Raw genomic sequence first — 17,970 nt, 5'->3', positions numbered from 1 at the left:
AAAAAAAAGCCAACCAAACAAACAAACAAAAAAAAACCCAACCAAATTTCCAAGCACTTGTCAATTCTAACTAGAGTACTGTAATGGATATAATATTAAATAAAGCTTTTTCCTTCCATTTGCTTTTTAAATGAGGAGAGATATTTTGAGGTTGGTAAGACCTTAGGTTCTAATTCCAACTCTTCCATTCACTTATTTGTTAGCATGTAGCTTTCTCTTGGATCTTACTATCCTCATCTCAAAAAAAATGGTAAGCCATTTAGCTCACAATGACTCTACTATATAGTTGAATATGTATTGTCTGGTCCACATATATGATTAAAAAAATGCTACTTTCCTTTTAAAATAGTCAAAACCTACATCAATGCTAAAAATGCATTATAAAATAGTTCAACCTTAAGATTACTATCCATTATTAAGGATCATCAAGGATTCATACTCAAAAGAGTATTAAGAGAGTGTTAAGTCCATGTCATGGGATCAATGGACAAATCTGGCATCATCAGTTACCAGAAAGACAAAAGACCTAAGTTTGTTTCTAGTCTAATCTGGCTTTGTAAACTTCAGAAAAATTAGTCACAAACTGGGGCATCACTTGATCTGTAAAATGAAAAAAGTAAGACTACATAATCCCTAATGTCTTTTCCATCTTACAAATTTAAAGATTCTACAATTAAATTCCTACCACAAATCTATAAAGTGCACATATGTCAGAAAGCCCAGCAGCACGTGTAGACAAAGATAAAACTGATCCTAAAAGGAAAATTCTTTAATTTTGAATTAAATCTTTTATCATTACGGGGAAACAAAAAAAACTGATCCTAAAAGGAGATCAAATGTACTGGCATGTTTGTAGGACAACCAAAAAAGTGAGTTTATAAGACTCTGAAATGCTTTTATTTGGCTATAACCAACAAAACTTACAGGATTAATAAGTTCCACAGTTGATAAGTCCAATAAACCATTTGCTGTTATACATGATAATTGTCAAAGTGCTTACCTATGGATCATGGTATGAGAATGTAAGTAGGCTAATCCCTGGAGAGCACCATGTGTAATTGCTGCTATTTCCACTTCCTGTAATGGCTTTTTGTGAACTTAAAATAAGAATTGGAAAATAATTACTATACAGAATATTTTTGCTTAATAAATAAACATATCTAATATTTGAGGCAATTTAAAAAAACTAACATTTAGTGAAAAGATTTGCTCCCCAAAACAAAAAACAAGGCTACTGAACTTTATAACTGGAATTACAGTTGTACCTAGCTGTTATATAGCTCACAGCCAATTTTCCTCTAAGCTAACAACATTTAACAATTAGTTGATTATAAAAACAAAAGTAACAAAAGAGAAGTTCTCCCTTTATTCTCACACGTCTTCATTCTGAACAGAAGGAATAGGTTAAGCTAAATGACAAAGAATGAAAAAAAATGCTTGGTAAGTCATAGTATAAGAAAATTCACCTATTTTATGCTACTACAGGACAGTACATACCATGATGAGAATCTAGAAAAGGTGAAGGTTTTTACTCTTTCTTGGAAAGTTTTTACATTACTTAAGAAAATCATACAGAATTCTCATTATATTTTTGCTAATACATTTTTTCCCTGAATAATTAAAGGAAACCTACCTTCCAGTAAATCTGAAGCAGATCCTAAACAATATTCCATTACCAGCTAAACAGGAAGAAAAATTATAAAAGCACTGAATTAGTAAAAAGGTTCTACGTGAGATAAAATAAATTCACCAAGAAGATCAAGAAGATAGTTTGAAGTAAAATAAAGCTAGTCATCATTTACCTTAAAAACCAAATATTTATATATTTAGCAATTTCTTAAATGACAAAGTTAAGCCAATGATACCTTAATCTTTTATGCTGACACGTAGTTACTTGTACAAAACGTTTATTTCATCTATAGTTACTAACTAAAACTATAAAGGAATACAGTTCCATCATTACAACTGTTAGGAAATGGAAAGCTGTCTTCTGGATCTATTGTACAAAGGTTAGGTTATAGTTTAAATGCTTCCTTAAAGCAAACACAGAGCACCTCCTGTGTGCCAGATATTTTATATATATTAACTAATTTAATCCTCACAACCACCTTATAAGGTAGGCCCTATTATTATCCTCGGGGATCAATTCTGTTAAAATTTACTTTTTTTTTTTTTTTAAGATTTTATTTACTTATTTGAGAAGAGAGACAGAGGGACAAAGAGGGAGCTAGAGGGAGGAGCAGAGGGAGGCAGAGTGGAGGCAGAAGCAGGTTCCCCACTGAGCAAGGAGCCTGATGTGGGGCTCGATCCCAGGACCCTGGGATCATGACCTGAGCTGAAGGCAGATGCTTAACTGCTGAGCCACCCAGGCACCCTGAAAATTTACTCCTTAAAGATACAGTTATTACGCCTATACCACTGTTGGAATACTACCTTGTCACCTCAATGGTAAAAAGAGAAAATTAATCTCCACTTCTTGGAAGAAAGTGTCTCAATTTTCTACCATTAGTATTATTCAGCCAAGGAATTACAATCAGTTCATATTTCACCAAAATTCACCAAGACTTTACCAAAATCTTTGTGGTTAAACAGATTACCATATATTTACATCAAAAAGATATGCTAACTTTATACTCGAATAATAGGATTATTGTACAATGCTTGATAAGCCATTTGAAAAATGATGACACTAAAAAATGTCAGAGAACATTTTACCACGCACATAAAGGTCAGCCAAATTTTTTTTGCAGTAAACTTGCAAAAGTTCTATTATCCCTTATTGCCAAAGAGTTCTAAGAAAAGCTGCTCTTCCTCTCTCAGTATGAACTAACATTTCAAGGTGTTTTTGCATGGCTTTACAAAACCATTTTGAGACATTCTTGAATTAATTAATTCTAAACCAATACCAACTAAATTATAGCAAGGAGAGGGCAAACACCTACCCATGCTGTGTGCTCACGTAAATAGCAGCCTTTGTATTCTATACTGTTGGGATGTTTTATTCTTTGTAGAAACTTGACTTCCTTAATAATATCCTGCCATTTCTGTGGGGAAGAAAAGGAATAAAGGAAAGAATTATGAACAGTTGCTTTTCCTTAGAAAGTTATATAAGAAAAAAGTAATTACTAGCTTAAGCAGGGTTAATGAGAACATAGAACTTTGCTTTATTTGTAATATTAAAATAGAAAACATAAAAGAAATTATATTTATACAGTTTAAACTCAATTCATAATTTATAAAGTTATTTTATTCAAGGTAGAACAAATTTTAGTTTGATAAAATTTATCATCAATGAGTCTCATTAAAATTTTATAATCACACACCAAGCACGTTGATGAAAACTATATACCATATTTAGTGATTTTTCTACATCAGTTCAAATCCCCCCCTGTTTTTTAGATTTTATTTACTTATTTGAGAGGGGGAGAGAGAGAGAGAGCAAGAGTAGGGGGAGGGAGAAGCAGACTCGTTGTTGAGCAGGGAGCCTGACATGGGGCTCAATCCCAGGATGCTGGGATCATGACCTGAGCCAAAGGCAGATGGTTAACTGACTGAGCCACCCAAGCATCCCCCCTCCTTTTCTTTAAAGATTTTACTCAAAATGGATGAAAGACCTAAACATGAGACACGAATCCATCGAAATCCTAGAACAAACACAGGCAGCAACCTCTCTGACCTTGGCCCCAGCAACTTCTGGCTAGATACGTCTCCAAAAGCAAGGGAAACAAAGGTAAAAATGAACTATTGGGACTTCATAAAGATAAAAAGCTTTTGCACAGCAAAGGAAACAGTCGACAAAACAAAGAGAACCTACAGAATGGGAGAAGATATTTGCAAATGTCTTATCAGATAAAGGGTTCATATCCAAAATCTATAAAGAATTTACCAAACTTAAAACCCAAAGAATAAAAAATCTAATCAAGAAATGGGGAGACGACATGAACAGACATTTCTCCAAAGAAGACATACACATGGCCAACAGACACATGAAAAAATGCTCAACATCACTTGGCATCAGGGAAATACAAATCAAAACCACAATGCGATACCACTTCATACCAGTCAGAATCACTAAAATTAACAAGTAAGGAAACGACAGATGTTGGCAAGGATGGGAAGAAAGGGGAACCCTCCTACACTGTTGGTGGGAAAGCAAGCTGGTGCTACCACTCTGGAAAACAGTATGGAGGTTCCTCAAAGAGTGGAAAGTAGAGCTACCCTATGACCCAGCAATTGCACTACTGGGTATTTACCCCAAAGATACAAATGTAGTGATCCAAAGGGGCACCTGCATCCCAATGTTTATAGCAGCCATGTCCACAATAGCCAAACTATGGAAAGAGCCCAGATGTCCATCAACAGATGAATGGTTAAAGAAGATGTGGTGTGTGTACGTACGTACGTATACACACACACACACACACACACACACACACACACACACACACGATGGAATATTATGCAGCCATCAAAAGAAATCTTACCATTTGCAATGATGCGGATGGAACTAGAGGATACTATGTTAAGCGAAATAAGTCAATCAGAGAAAGGTAATTATCATATGATCTCACCAATATGTGGAATTTAAGAAACAAAACAGAGTATCACAGGGGAAGAGAGGAAAAAATAAAACAAGACGAAACCAGAGAGGGAGACAAAGCATAAGAAACTCTTAATCACAGGAAACAAACTGAGGGTTGCTGGAGGGGAGGGGGGTGAAGGGATGGGGTAACTGGGTGACAGACATTAAGGAGGGCATGTGATGTAATGAGCACTGGGTTTTATATAAGACTGATGAATCACAGGCCTGTACCTCTGAAACCAAAAATACATTATATGTTAGTTAACTGAATTTAAATAAAAGAATGTTTTAAAAAAATAAAGATTTTACTTATTTGAGACAGAGAGAGAGGGAGTGTGGGGGGGGGGGACGGGCAGAGGGAGAGGGAAAAGCAGGCTCCCCACTGAGCAGGAAGCCTGGGGCTGGGCTCAACCCCAGGACCTGGAGATCATGGGCTGAGCTGAAGACAGACACTTAACCTAACCGACTGAGCCACCCAGGCATCCCATCAATTTCCCCATTATTTGCAGCTTTATTAACATGTAATTTACATGCTGTATAGGTCACCTATTGTGTTTTTGGCTTATATGTTCTACTAAATGTTAAGGTTATGTTTGTTTTTTAAACTCAAATAATTACTTTGAGATTTAAATTTCTAAATGCTAGTAAACAATTGTTATTACACAGGAAACGTCACAGAGAAAAACAAACAGTATGAAAACATTTTCTTACATATTTTACTAAGAGCCTTCTTCACTGATGGCTTTGAGGAAATACAGATAAATCTTTGACCATAAGGTACTCCATGACAACCTTACTTATGTCATATCCACAGTTACTCTTAAGAAGCAACCAGGGAGGGGCACCTGGGTGGCTCAGTCAGTTAAGTGTCCTGGGATTGAGCCCCACAGCAAGCTCCCTGCTCAGCAGGGGACTCTGCCTTCCCCCCCCCAATGCTCTCTCTCTCTCTTTCAAATAAATAAATAAAATCTTTAAAAAAATTAAGCAACCAGGGAACTCTAAAAATACAGATCCTTCAGTCCATACTCAAAGATTCTAGAGGCTTGGTAGATGTGGGATGGAAATTAGGAATCTGATTTTTGTTCTTGTTAGTTTTTTCAAGGTTTTCTACTTAACGTGGGCCATATTTCTAAAGGCAGGGAAACTACTAGCGTAGTAGAAAACTTCAAGAAATGTTTTGTGCTAAAATTTAAGATCATATATCTCCTATTTTATTTCACAAGTCCTCAACAAAATACAGCAAAATATCTTTACAGTGTTTTATATAAAATGTGTACAATATAAGATGCTACATTCTGAAAACGTTTCATGGGCTTTAAATTTCAAATTTGAATGCTCTGGGACACGAACTCCGAACAAAGCAAAAGCCTGTATTCTTCAAGGTAAAAAAGACTTTCAGGAAGGACACTAATAATTGGATGTGAAAAGATGATACACTAAATGAAACCTGTTTTAGGTGTAACTGATCAAACAGACTCCAACACAGTACCAGTCTGCCTGTAAAAGCTAGTTCTACAGTTGAGCTATAAAATGGCAAATAAAATTAGAGTTAACTTGTAAGAAATGGAGTTTTTTAGGAGTTTCAGGGATTTTTAGAAAATTTTTAGGTATCAAAATGATGGAAGAGTGATATAATCCTAATAGTGTTACCATACCCACAATATGATCTTCACAAAAATAAGGTTTACCATAAAATAGAAATTCCAAAAAAGTAGGAAACCAAAATCTTTAAAAAGTAAAGACTAACCCAGCAATTCCACCTCTAGCCATGTACCTGAAATTACTGAAAGCAGAGATTCAAAGAAATATTTACATAGCTAGACCACAGCAGCACAATAACCAAGTGGTGGAAGCAACCTAAATGTCCACTGACAAATGGATGGATAAACAAAATGTGATGGTTTACACACACACACACACACACACACACACACACTATTCATCCTTAAAAAGGAAATTCTAACACATACCATAATATGGATGAACTCTGAGGACATTATGCTAAGTAAAATAAGCCAGTCACAAAGGTCAAATACTGCATGATTTCACTTACATGAGACACCTAAAGTAGTCAAATTCATAGCAATAGAAATGAGAACGGTGATTTCCGGGGTGGGGGGGATGGAGAGAATGGGGAATTAATTGTTTAACAGAGAATTTCAGTTCTGCAAGATGAAAGGGTTCGGGAGAAGAATGGTGGTGACGACTGCATGACAATGTGAATGTCTTCAATGCCACTCAACTGTACATTTAAAAATGGCTAAGATGGTGAACTCTGTTGTGTGCATTTTACAATTAAAATAGTTAACTTTAAAAATTAAAGCCTAAAGATCCTAGATTTAGAAAGTAGAATACATGTTAAAAAATAAATTTAAACAACTAGATAGAATAAATATAATCTGAAGAGAACTAATCAGAATATTAGCAAACTAAAGCAGTATCAATATAGTATCAATAATTTTTTCAAATTATTATACACTGCCTATTTTTCAGACTAGATATAACTGCCTGTTGATTATTAAAGTTTGTTTAAAACAAGCCTTAACAATCTCTAAACCATTAAAAAACAATACACAATATAATTTGTCAAATATATCTGATTCTAATTTACTTTTTAAAAAACTGGTGATTCCTCTACAATACAGATAAAGTAATATATTAAACCAGAGTTTTAAAAAGTAAGCTCACTTCAGCAGCACATATACTAAAAAATTAAAAGCAAGAGGCACAAGTTGGGAGGCCATTAACGTTCTGTTTATGGCTTTAGGTACAACTTTAATGGGTATATTTAGTTTCTGAAAGAAAATTCACTGAGATATACCCTTAATATTTGTATACTTTTCTTTATGTATGAATACTTTTTGAAAGAATTCCCATCTACCCCCATTAAAAACAGCATGTCTAATATGCGACTAAGAATGTATATATTTCACCTACCTCAGTAGACTGCTTTCCACTATAAGACATTTTCTTGATAGCCACCACTTCATTGGTGCGCACATCTCGTGCCTAAAAAAAAAAGCAAGGACCACTGTAAAAATGAACAGATTAAATCTGGGCAATTATTTCTTTGAGAATTACAGCATTTATAAGCTATCATATCAAAAAGGACATCAAAAGTGCTATTAAAGCACATTTAAAAAATAACAATCAATATATAATTAAACTTATCAAATTATCCAGAAGCTCATACATTGGAGAGAAAACTAAAGCAGGTTTATCTTTCAGTGATTTAGTTGAGAGAAAAAATATAGAAATGTTAATAGTTCTATAAACAGAGACAAAACAAGACTAGTATATATAAATAGGTCTTGGTAATAAATTTTGAAATCTCAATGAAATGGACACTTTTCTAGTTAAAATTACTAAAACTGATCCAAAGAAAAAATGTGAGGAAAACAACAGTGGCAGATTGAAAAGAATACCAATTAATTATCTTTAAAACAATCCTAAGTGGAAAATAGTTTTACCAGGGGAACTTTCCAAGATGTAAGTTGTAACAAAAAGTTATCCCATTAATTTTACGAAGGCAGTATAACCCAATAACTAAAACCTCATAAACAGTACAAAATAGACAGTACCAGTTTCATTTGAAAATATAGACAAAAGAATTCTAAATAAAATTTAAAAACCAAATATTACAAAGGGTTTTAAATTTTCACTTGGACAAAATATACTATAATCACAGAAATGCAAAAGATTTTGATAGAAGGAAAACATTTCACCATTTACCACATTTTTACAAAGATTTTATTTATTTATTTAAGAGGGAGAAAGGGGGAGACAGCGAGCGAGCTCACATGCTGAGCAGGGGGAGGGGCAAAGGGAAAGGGAGAAGCAGACTCCCTGGTGAGCGGGAAGCCCAACAGGGTTGGACCCCAGGACCCTGGGATCACAACCTGACCTGAGCTCAAGGCAGATGCTTGGTAGACTGAGCCACCCAGGTGCCCCGCATTTACCATGTTTTTATTAATAGTCAAAGGGGAAAAAATATGTATCAGTGCTCAATAAATGCTGAAAATGCAGAAAGGGCCCAATGTTAATTACACGGAACGTCAAACTCTTAGAAAACCTAAATTAGAAAGGTAATTTCTCAACATGACAAATCATATCTATTGTAAACAACGGTTAATCAGAATTAATACTGCTACAATGGTATCATAATTATTTACCACTCTTGTGGAAATTCTGAAAACAAAGTGATAAAAATTTAACAGAAATACGATCATTAACTCTTTGGAAGGGGCACCTGCCTGGCTCAGTTGGTTGAGCAAACAACTCTTGGTTTTGGCTCAGGTCATGATCTCAGGGTTGTGGTATCCAGCCCCGCGTGCACACTCAGCAGGGAGTCTGCTTGGGATTCTCTCTCTCTCTCTCCCTGCTGCTGTCTCTGTCTCTAAAATAAGTAAATAAATCCTTAAAAAAAAAAAAACTCTTTGGAAAAGAAGAGCCAAATTCTTACTATACACACACACACGTGCATGCACCCATGCACACAAGAATAGCTGTAAATACTTAAAATGAGTTAGTAAAAGGGTCAGAACCACCTCAAATCACCTGTGGAAGAAATGATCTTCAGTTTAGACTTGAATGACTTCCCAAAGTTAAAATGTTCTAAAATTAGATTATGGTGATGACTATAAATCATATTTACTAAAAATCATTGAAATGTACAAAGTTGGTGAACTTATGGCATGTAACTCATACCTCAATAAACTTGCTAAAAAAATACATAGTACATACATGAGTTATACCTGTAAAAGTTGCTTTAAAAAAAAACTTTTTTTAGGGCATCTGGGTTAAGCTTCAGACTCTTGATTTTGGCTCAGGTCATGATCTCAGGGTGGTGAGATTGAGCCAAACTGTGTTGGGCACTGTGCTGGGCATGGAGCCTCTTTGGGATTCTCTCTCTCCCTCTTCCCCTCCACGCCACCTCCCCCAAAGCTCTCTCTCTCAAAACAAAACTTTTTAAAAAAAGACACTGTGATTGGGAACAACTAATGACATTTTATTTCAATTAGTAGTGGCCTGGTTAATGGAAACTTGTACCACTTGTTGTAATGTGTAAAGTGGATCTAGCCACAGAAGTCCTGCTTGAGTATTTTTCAACAAATTTATTTTTCCAAAATGTTCTCTGCGATGAGCCCCTTGATTTTAATCAACAGGTGTTAACAGCAATATTTTCTTTTGTAACAGCTTTATTGAGATAGTATACATTCCATACAATTCACACGTGAATGTGTACAGTTCAATGGCTTTTAGTACAAAGATATATGCAACCATCACTACAATTTTAGAACTTCCATCACCTCAAAAAGAAAACTCCAAATTGTTCATTTAAAAAATGGTTAAAATTTTTAATTTTATGTGTATTTACATAAATTAAATTTTATGTGTATTTTACATTAAAATTTTTTCTTTATTAAAAAAAAAAGAAACACCTTATCTGTTAGCAATCGCCCTCTTATTCCTTTTCCCCACCACTTCAGCCCTAAGCAACAATTTATCTCTCTGTCCCTCTAGAGATTTGCCCATTCTGGACACTTCATATAAATGGAACCACATAACATGTGGTCTTGTGTTTGCTTCTTTCATTTAGCATAATGTTTTTAAGATTCATGACTCATGATGTTAAGCATCTTTTCTTGTGCTTCCTGGCCATTTGTACTTCTTTGGAGAAATGTCAATTCAGATCCTTTGCCCATTTTTAAATTGTCTTTTCTTTATTGAGTTGTAAGAGGTCCTTATATATTCTAGACAAATCCATTATCAGATATGTAATTTAAAAATATTTTCTCCTATTCTATAGGTTGTCTTTCAATGTTCTGAAACACAGAAGTTTTTTATTTTGATGAAGTCCAATTTATCTACTTTTTCTCTTGTTGTTCATATTTTTGGTGTCATATCTAAGAATCCTTGCCATAAACCAAGGTTATGCAGATTTACCCCTATGTTAACATTCTTCTAAAAGTTCTATAGATTCGACAGTTACATTTAGATCTGGATTTTGAATTTTTATATATGGTATCAGATAAGGGTCCAATTTTATTGTTTTGCATTAAACAGATGCACTTTAAAAAGATTTACTTATTTATTTGACCGAGAGAGAGCATACGAGCATGGTTGGGGGCAGGGGCGGAAGGGCAAAGGGAGAGGGAGAGAGAATCCCAAGCAGCTCTTCTTTCTTTCTTTTTTTTTTTTTTTAAGATTTATTTATTTTGAGAGAGAGAGAACATGAGTGGGGGGGAGGCAGGGCAGAGGGCAGAGGGAGAGGAAGAGAGAGAATCCAAGCAGAAGCCCTGCTGAGGGTGAAGCTCCACATTGGAGCTAAATCCCACAACCCCAAGATCATGACCTGAGATGAAACCAAAAGTCGACCGCCTAACCAACTGAGCCACCCAGGCACATCACCAGGCGCACTTTTAATTAGCCTAAGACAAAGCCTGATTTAAAAGTGGCTATATTGGAGGTGCCTAGTTTATGTCCTCTGGCTCTCCCCCACTTTTCTCTCTCTCAAATTAAATAAATAAATAAAATAAATAAAAGTGGGTATGCTAAATGCAATGCAATTTTCTGGATTAGATTCTAGAACAGAAAAGAAACAGTGGAAAAACGGAAAATCTGAGCAAAGTGTGTAAGTTTAGAGTATCATTTGATCAATGTTGATTTCTTAGTTTTGATAAATGTAATGATAAATAAAATGTTGACAAAACCATGTTACATGGTTATGTAACATGTTAACATTAGGGGAACCAGGTGATAATTACAGAGGAAACTCTTTATTACTACAAAATCTGTAATGTTATTTTATTTTTTAAAAGATTGTATTTATTTGACAAAGAGAATGAGAGAGAGCACAAGCAGGGGGAGGGGCAGGCAGAGGGAGAGGGAGAAGCAGGCTTCCTGCTGAGCAGCATTACCCCTGTAATGTTATTTTAAAATAGTAAATTAGGGGTGCCTGGATGGCTCAGTGGGTTAAACGTCTGCCTTCAGCTCAGGTCATGATCCCAGGGTCCTGGGATCGAGCTCCGCATCAGTCTCCCACTGAACAGGAAGCATGCTTCTCCCTCTCCCTGCCACTCCCTCCTGCTTGTGTTCTCTTACTCTTTGTCAAATAAATACAATCTTATATAAATAAAATAAAATAGTAAGTTAAACTAGAAAATGATTATAATTTATTAAAATCCAAACTTATTAGTAATGTTACATTAAAATTTAAGGACAAAATTAAAATGAGATACCTCTGGGGACTACATCTAAAAAGAATAAATAAACATATATAATGTCTACAAACATGTTTTTCCCCTCCCTTCAGGATCACATGTTGTACTTCATTATCATGTCTTGTTAGTCTCCTCTAATCTAGAACAATTCCTTAACCTTTCTTTGTCTTTCATGACAGTGGCATTTTTGAAGAATATACAGTGGAACGTTACTAAATTTGTGCTTGTCTAGCACTTCTTCAAGATTAGATTCTGGTTATACATCCTTGGCCAAAATACTACAAGAGTAATACTGTCTTTTTCAGGGTATCATATCTGTAGGTATACAATGTCTGTCTGTTCCACCTTGATGTTACTAATTTTCATCATGTACTCAAGGCATTGTCTGTTCTTTTCCAATGTATATAGTTATAGTTACTGTTTTCTACCTTCTATCTAACAAGTAATCTGTGAAGAGATACTTTTAAATCATGTAAACATCCTGCTCATCAAACTTTCCCTCTAGATTTAGCAACCACTGAATGTTCTAGCCCCAATCTTCACTATGATGATAATAAAATGCTGATTTTTTTTTTTCAACTCTACCATTCCCTTCCTTCACATTTAACAGTCAGCATTCTATCATGAGGAAAAGCCCTCTCTTTTAATCCATCCATTCATCCATCATCTGTCATGCAAATAACGGATTCCTATTTTATTGAACAGGCTATATTAATCCATTATCATTTTTATACTGATGCTTATATTCCAGGATTTGGCCAGTGGCAGCCCCCTCAACCTGGCTCTCGTGTCCTTTTGAAAGGCCCCAACGTTTTTTCTCTCTTTTTCTCTTTCTTTCTTTTTTTCCCCTAAAGCACTTTTTAACTTTCTGGCACAAGATGTTCTAAGGCTTATCTTTTAATGTTCCCTGTCCCTGAAATAGAATGAGCCATTACTCCAAGGAGCTCTTGTTCCCTTTAGCGAGGAATTCAAAATCTATGTGCTCACTGATACTGAGGTGTCATTGCAATGACAATCTTGTGGCAGACAGAGATAGGAGATATACTGGGGGGGGGGCAGATATAACCATATATATATACAAGGGGGGAGATATAACCTATCGAATCCCACAGGGTTCTTCCTTACTTTCCCTGAATCCATATTTCTCTTCTTTCATAGTCAGGATCCTAACTCTAAATAATATCAATATTATTCATTGCTCAATCCTTTAACACATAGTTTCAGAACTGTCACACCATACCAATATGAAACAAATGTATTAAGAGTTGAAGACTTGGGGCGCCTGGGTGGCACAGCGGTTAAGCGTCTGCCTTCGGCTCAGGGCGTGATCCCGGCGTTATGGGATCGAGCCCCACATCAGGCTCCTCCGCTATGAGCCTGCTTCTTCCTCTCCCACTCCCCCTGCTTGTGTTCCCTCTCTCGCTGGCTGTCTCTATCTCTGTCAAATAAATAAATAAAATCTTTAAAAAAAAAAAAAAGTTGAAGAATTGTCTGCAGTTTACTTTTCTGCATACAGTTAAAATATTACGTACAAAAGTTACATACTTGTATTAGTTCTATTCTTTCCTCCAATGTGGTTATATCTGAAACACTGTTGGAGTCACTGTTGCTGTTTGCCTTTGATATGCCCCCCATATATACTGATTAAATTTTAATTTTTAAATATATAGAATATCTATTACCCAAAAGGTAAATTCAAACAAGTATCATTCCATCCTCTATCTCTTCCCTTCCATTCCCCACTACAACTACCATCATTCTGTATCTTGATTTGTTGATTGTATAGGGGCATAATTTATCTGATTTCATTAAACTATACATTTAGTGTCTGTACATTTACTGTACATAAATTGCATTCAGTAAAATCAGTCAATTTAAAAAATACTACCAGCACAATGAATGGGCTACATGTCAGGATTTTCTCAGTGTGGTTCTTTTATTGGGCCCAATTCTAAGATTCTATGTATATTTTCCCTCTGTTCTATATTTCTCCACACTAGTGTAAATGGAGAAGAGACAAACATAAACTCAGACAAATCTGTAATAACAAAAAAAAGGTTATTTTTGAAATGTTTTCTAGGTCCCTCTTCCCTCATTTTGTGTCCAATCTGGAAATTAAACAAATGTGAACAACAAATGCACACATACAGCATGTGTACATAACAAGATTCTTTAAGGATATATACCTAAATGTTAATAATAGCTGTGGTTGGGTAGTGAAATTATAGATGGAGTTTTTACTATATTCTTTATTCTTTTTGTATCCAATTTACAAATGGGTTATAAACCAAAAGTTCAAATTGTTAAGAACTTGAAACACATTTTCTCTAGGGAAATAATATTTTAAATTGTGGTTTCATTCTGAAGATGCCCACTTAAAAAAAAAAAAACCTAAATCCATAATACTGCCAAAATATTAAACATCGTGTAATATTTGTTGCTTGGGGGGGAGCAATTTTAATAGGAAGAAGAAATAAGTGAGTGGAGTTTTTCCCTACAGATTAAGAAAGGAATTCTTAGAGATGTTTTATGGCTTTAGAGTAAATAGTTCATTGGCTCAATTTTAAAATTACAATCTTTAAAATAATAAACATGTTTCTTTAACTACCAATTTTATCTCCTGAAACCTTTTATTTATGAAGTATTTATTTCTCTAAAGGGAAAAAAGTCAACAGACACTTACTTCCCTTTTTTCTTTTTTGGAAAAAGTCTATTTCTGGTTACTAATGAGCTTTTTTTTTTTTTTTTAACTTTGCAAAGTTAAAAAAGTGTTACAGAAGTGTTGCAAAACTAGTACAGTTACCATATACCCTTCACCCAGCTTCCTCTAATGTTAGTATCTTTCATAATGCAGTGGCATTATCAAAACTAACAAATTAACATTGGTAAAACTATTAACTAAACTAAGGCTTTATTTGAAGTTACCAATTTTTCCACTAATAACTTTTTTTCTGCTCCAGGATCCTACATTGCTTGGTTATCATGTTGCCTTAGTCTCTTCCAGCTTGTGACAATTCCTCAACCCTTCTTTTACGACTTTGACACTTCTGAAGAGTACTGGTTATTTTGTATAATGTTACCCAATTTGAGTTTATTTCCTCATGATTTAAATTCAGCATTTTAAAAATAAGAACAACACAAAAATGATGTGTCCTCAGTGTTATGTCAGAGAGGGGGTACATGATGTGGACACTGGTGATATTAACCTTGATCACTTGGTTAAGGTAGTCTGCCAGGTGTCTCCACTGATTTTCCCATCTCAATTAATAAATATCTTTGGGGCTATACTTCAGATTATGCATATATCCTCTTCCTCCTCAGACTTTAACCCACTAATTTTAGCATCTATCAGTGGATCTTGGTTGCAACAATTATTTCCCTTAGTCGTTCTACATTTAATAAAAGGAATTTGTATTCTTTATATATATATATATATATTTTTTTTTTTCTTTATATGTATCTGTGGTGTGTGAGAGAAATTAAGTTCCTACTAATACCTCCACAATTTTAATCCAAAACCACAGGGTTATTACCTAGCCTTCTCCTTTTCTTATTTGTAACTTCTTTCTTGGACAGTAAGAAAACTGGTTCTCATTATCTACAATACACTTACTTATTTATTCAAATCTACTATATAGCTTCAGAATTGCCAAACCATATCCCAGTGAATAACAAAGTAACTGGAGTTCCTTTTGTCTTTAACCTTATTCAGCCAAAATACGGTTTCCAAAATCATTTGAGATTAGTTCTTTTCTCCCTTACCCACTTCTGTGTTTGTTATTCGTTTACACGACACTTAGGCTCATTTGTTATAGTCGGTAGTCCGTCTGTATTTCCCTATCATAGTTTGCGTTTGCGTGTGTTTGATGAAAATTAATGAACAGGGGCACCTGGGTGGCTCAGTCGGTTAAGTGTCTGTCTTCGCCTCAGGTCATGATCCCAGGGTCCTGGGACTGAGCCCCACATCAGGCTCCCTGCTCAGCTGGGATTCTGCTTCTCCTTCTCCCTCTGCCCCTCCTCTGTGGTATGCTCTTGCTAGCTCTCTCTCAAATGAATAAATAATCTTTAAAAAATTTTTTTAAAACTTAATGAACATTTAGTAAACAGGTAAAATTCATTCTTTGTGGAATGTACAATGAAGTAGATTGCAATTTCTGGCAATTACAAATAAAACTACCATTAAACATTCATGTATAGTTTTTTGTGTGAACCTTAGTTTTCATTTCTCTTGGATTAATATTTAGAAGTGGGAATACTGGGTCATATGATAACAGTACGTTTAACTTTACTTAAAAACTGCCAAACCATTTTCCACAGAGACAAGACCATTTTACATTCCTACCAGCAATTAATGCAATTTCCAATTGCTCCACATACTCATCAGTATTTGGCACTGTATTTCTTTCAGCTCATCTTTATTTCTAAGTCATTTTAATAGGCATACAGTGGTATCTCATTGTGGTCTTAATTTGTATTTCCCTAAAAACTAATGATGTTGAGCATCTTTTTACATGTTTAATAACCATCTGTATTTTGGGGGGATGTGTCTGTTTAGACCTTTTGCTCAATTTTTATTAGGTTATTTTCTTACTGTTGAGCAGTGAGAGTTCTTCATTTTTCTAATTTATTTTTATTTTAGAGATAGCACACGTAAGTGGGGGGAAGGGTAGAGGGAGAGAACAAGAGAGAATCCTCAGACTCCCTGCTGAGTGTGGAACCCAACACAGGGCTTGATCCCAGGACCCCAAGATCATGACCTGAGCCAAAATCAAGAGTTGGATGTTCAACCAACTGAGCCACACCCAGGTGCCCCCAAAGTTCTTTATATGTTCTGGATACAAATCCTTTGTCAGATATGTGACTTGAAAATATTTTCTGCCAGTCTGTGGCTTTCCTTTTCATCTCTTTACAGTAGCTTTTAGAAAACAGAAGTTTTTCATTTTAATACAATTCAATTTATAAATTTTGTCTTTTATGGATAATGCTTCTGTTGTTAAAAGATTTTCTCCTATATTTCATTCTAGAAGCTTTATAGTAGGCTTTAAATTTATCAATATGATCTTTTTTTTTTTTAGATTTTTTTTTATTTATTTATTCGACAGAGATAGAGACAGCCAGCGAGAGAGGGAACACAAGCAGGGGGAGTGGGAGAGGAAGAAGCAGGCTCATAGCAGAAGAGCCCAGTTGTGGGGCTCGATCCCATAACGCCAGGATCACGCCCTGAGCCGAAGGCAGACGCTTAACCGCTGTGCCACCCAGGCGCCCCCAATATGATCCATTTTGCATTCATTTTTATATAAGGTCTGAATCAAAGTCTATTTATTTATTTATTTATTTACTTACTTTATTTATTTAAAAGATTTTATCCATCCATTTGAGAGAGAGAAAGAGTGTGTGTGTGCACGACAGAGGGAGAGGGAAAAGCAGGCTCCCTGCAGAGTGGGAAGCCAGATCTGGGCCTCAATCCCTGGACCTCCAGACCATGACCCAAGCCAAAGGCAGACGCCTAACCAGCTGAGCCACCCAGGCACTCCTTTTTTTTATTTTTTAAAAATATTTTAAAGTAATCTCAGCACCCAACATGGGGCTCAAACTTACAACCCCGAAATCAAGAGTTGCATGCTCCACCAACTGAACAGCCGGGTGTCCCTCAAAGTTTATGCATATGGATGTTTAGTTGCTCTAGTACCATTTGTTGAAAAGACTATCCTTTCTTGATTGATTTGTCTTTGCACCTTTGCCAAGAATCTGTTGACTGTACTGTATGGGTCTGTGTCTGGACTCTCTGTCCTGTTTGGTGGGTTTATTATGTAATTATCTTTTCAACAATACCATACTATATTGATTACTGTAGGTTTTTGAAATCAAATGATGTGAGTTCGTGAATTTGTTTTCTTTTTAAAATTGCTTTGGCTATTCTAGTTCCTTCACTTTCTCTAAAATTTTTAGAATATGTTTGTCAATATTTATTTTAGAAGCCTGCTTGGGATTTTGATTGGGATTGCATTGAATCTATATATATATCAATTTGGAGATAACATTATTTAGTCTTCCAATCCATCAACACAGTATACCTCCTTCAATTATTTAGGTCTCCTTTGATTTTTTTCAATGTTTAATAGTTTTCAGAATACAAATCATGCACATTTTTTGTTGGATTTAAAC

The 17,970-nt window shown here is 35.2% G+C and overlaps 1 protein-coding gene across 2 annotated transcripts in view; it reads right to left on the bottom strand.

The window, feature by feature from the left end:
* Positions 1-17,970, bottom strand: part of TAOK1 (TAO kinase 1) — a 151,166-nt gene that overhangs the window by 58,884 nt on the left and 74,312 nt on the right. For both annotated transcript variants that reach the window (XM_040641074.1, XM_040641073.1), the window contains 4 exons: positions 7,520-7,591; positions 2,943-3,044; positions 1,634-1,679; positions 1,001-1,097 (listed from right to left, as the gene is read on the bottom strand). In XM_040641074.1, coding sequence (XP_040497008.1) covers positions 1,001-1,097; positions 1,634-1,679; positions 2,943-3,044; positions 7,520-7,591 — 317 coding nt within the window. The remainder of the gene's footprint in view (positions 1-1,000; positions 1,098-1,633; positions 1,680-2,942; positions 3,045-7,519; positions 7,592-17,970) is intronic.

The sequence above is a fragment of the Ursus maritimus genome, unplaced genomic scaffold (assembly GCF_017311325.1).
Source record: "Ursus maritimus isolate PB19 unplaced genomic scaffold, ASM1731132v1 scaffold_24, whole genome shotgun sequence".
NCBI lineage: Eukaryota > Metazoa > Chordata > Mammalia > Carnivora > Ursidae > Ursus > Ursus maritimus.
The sequence above is the reverse complement of the archived record's forward strand: the minus strand, read 5'-3'. Positions and strand labels throughout refer to the sequence as shown.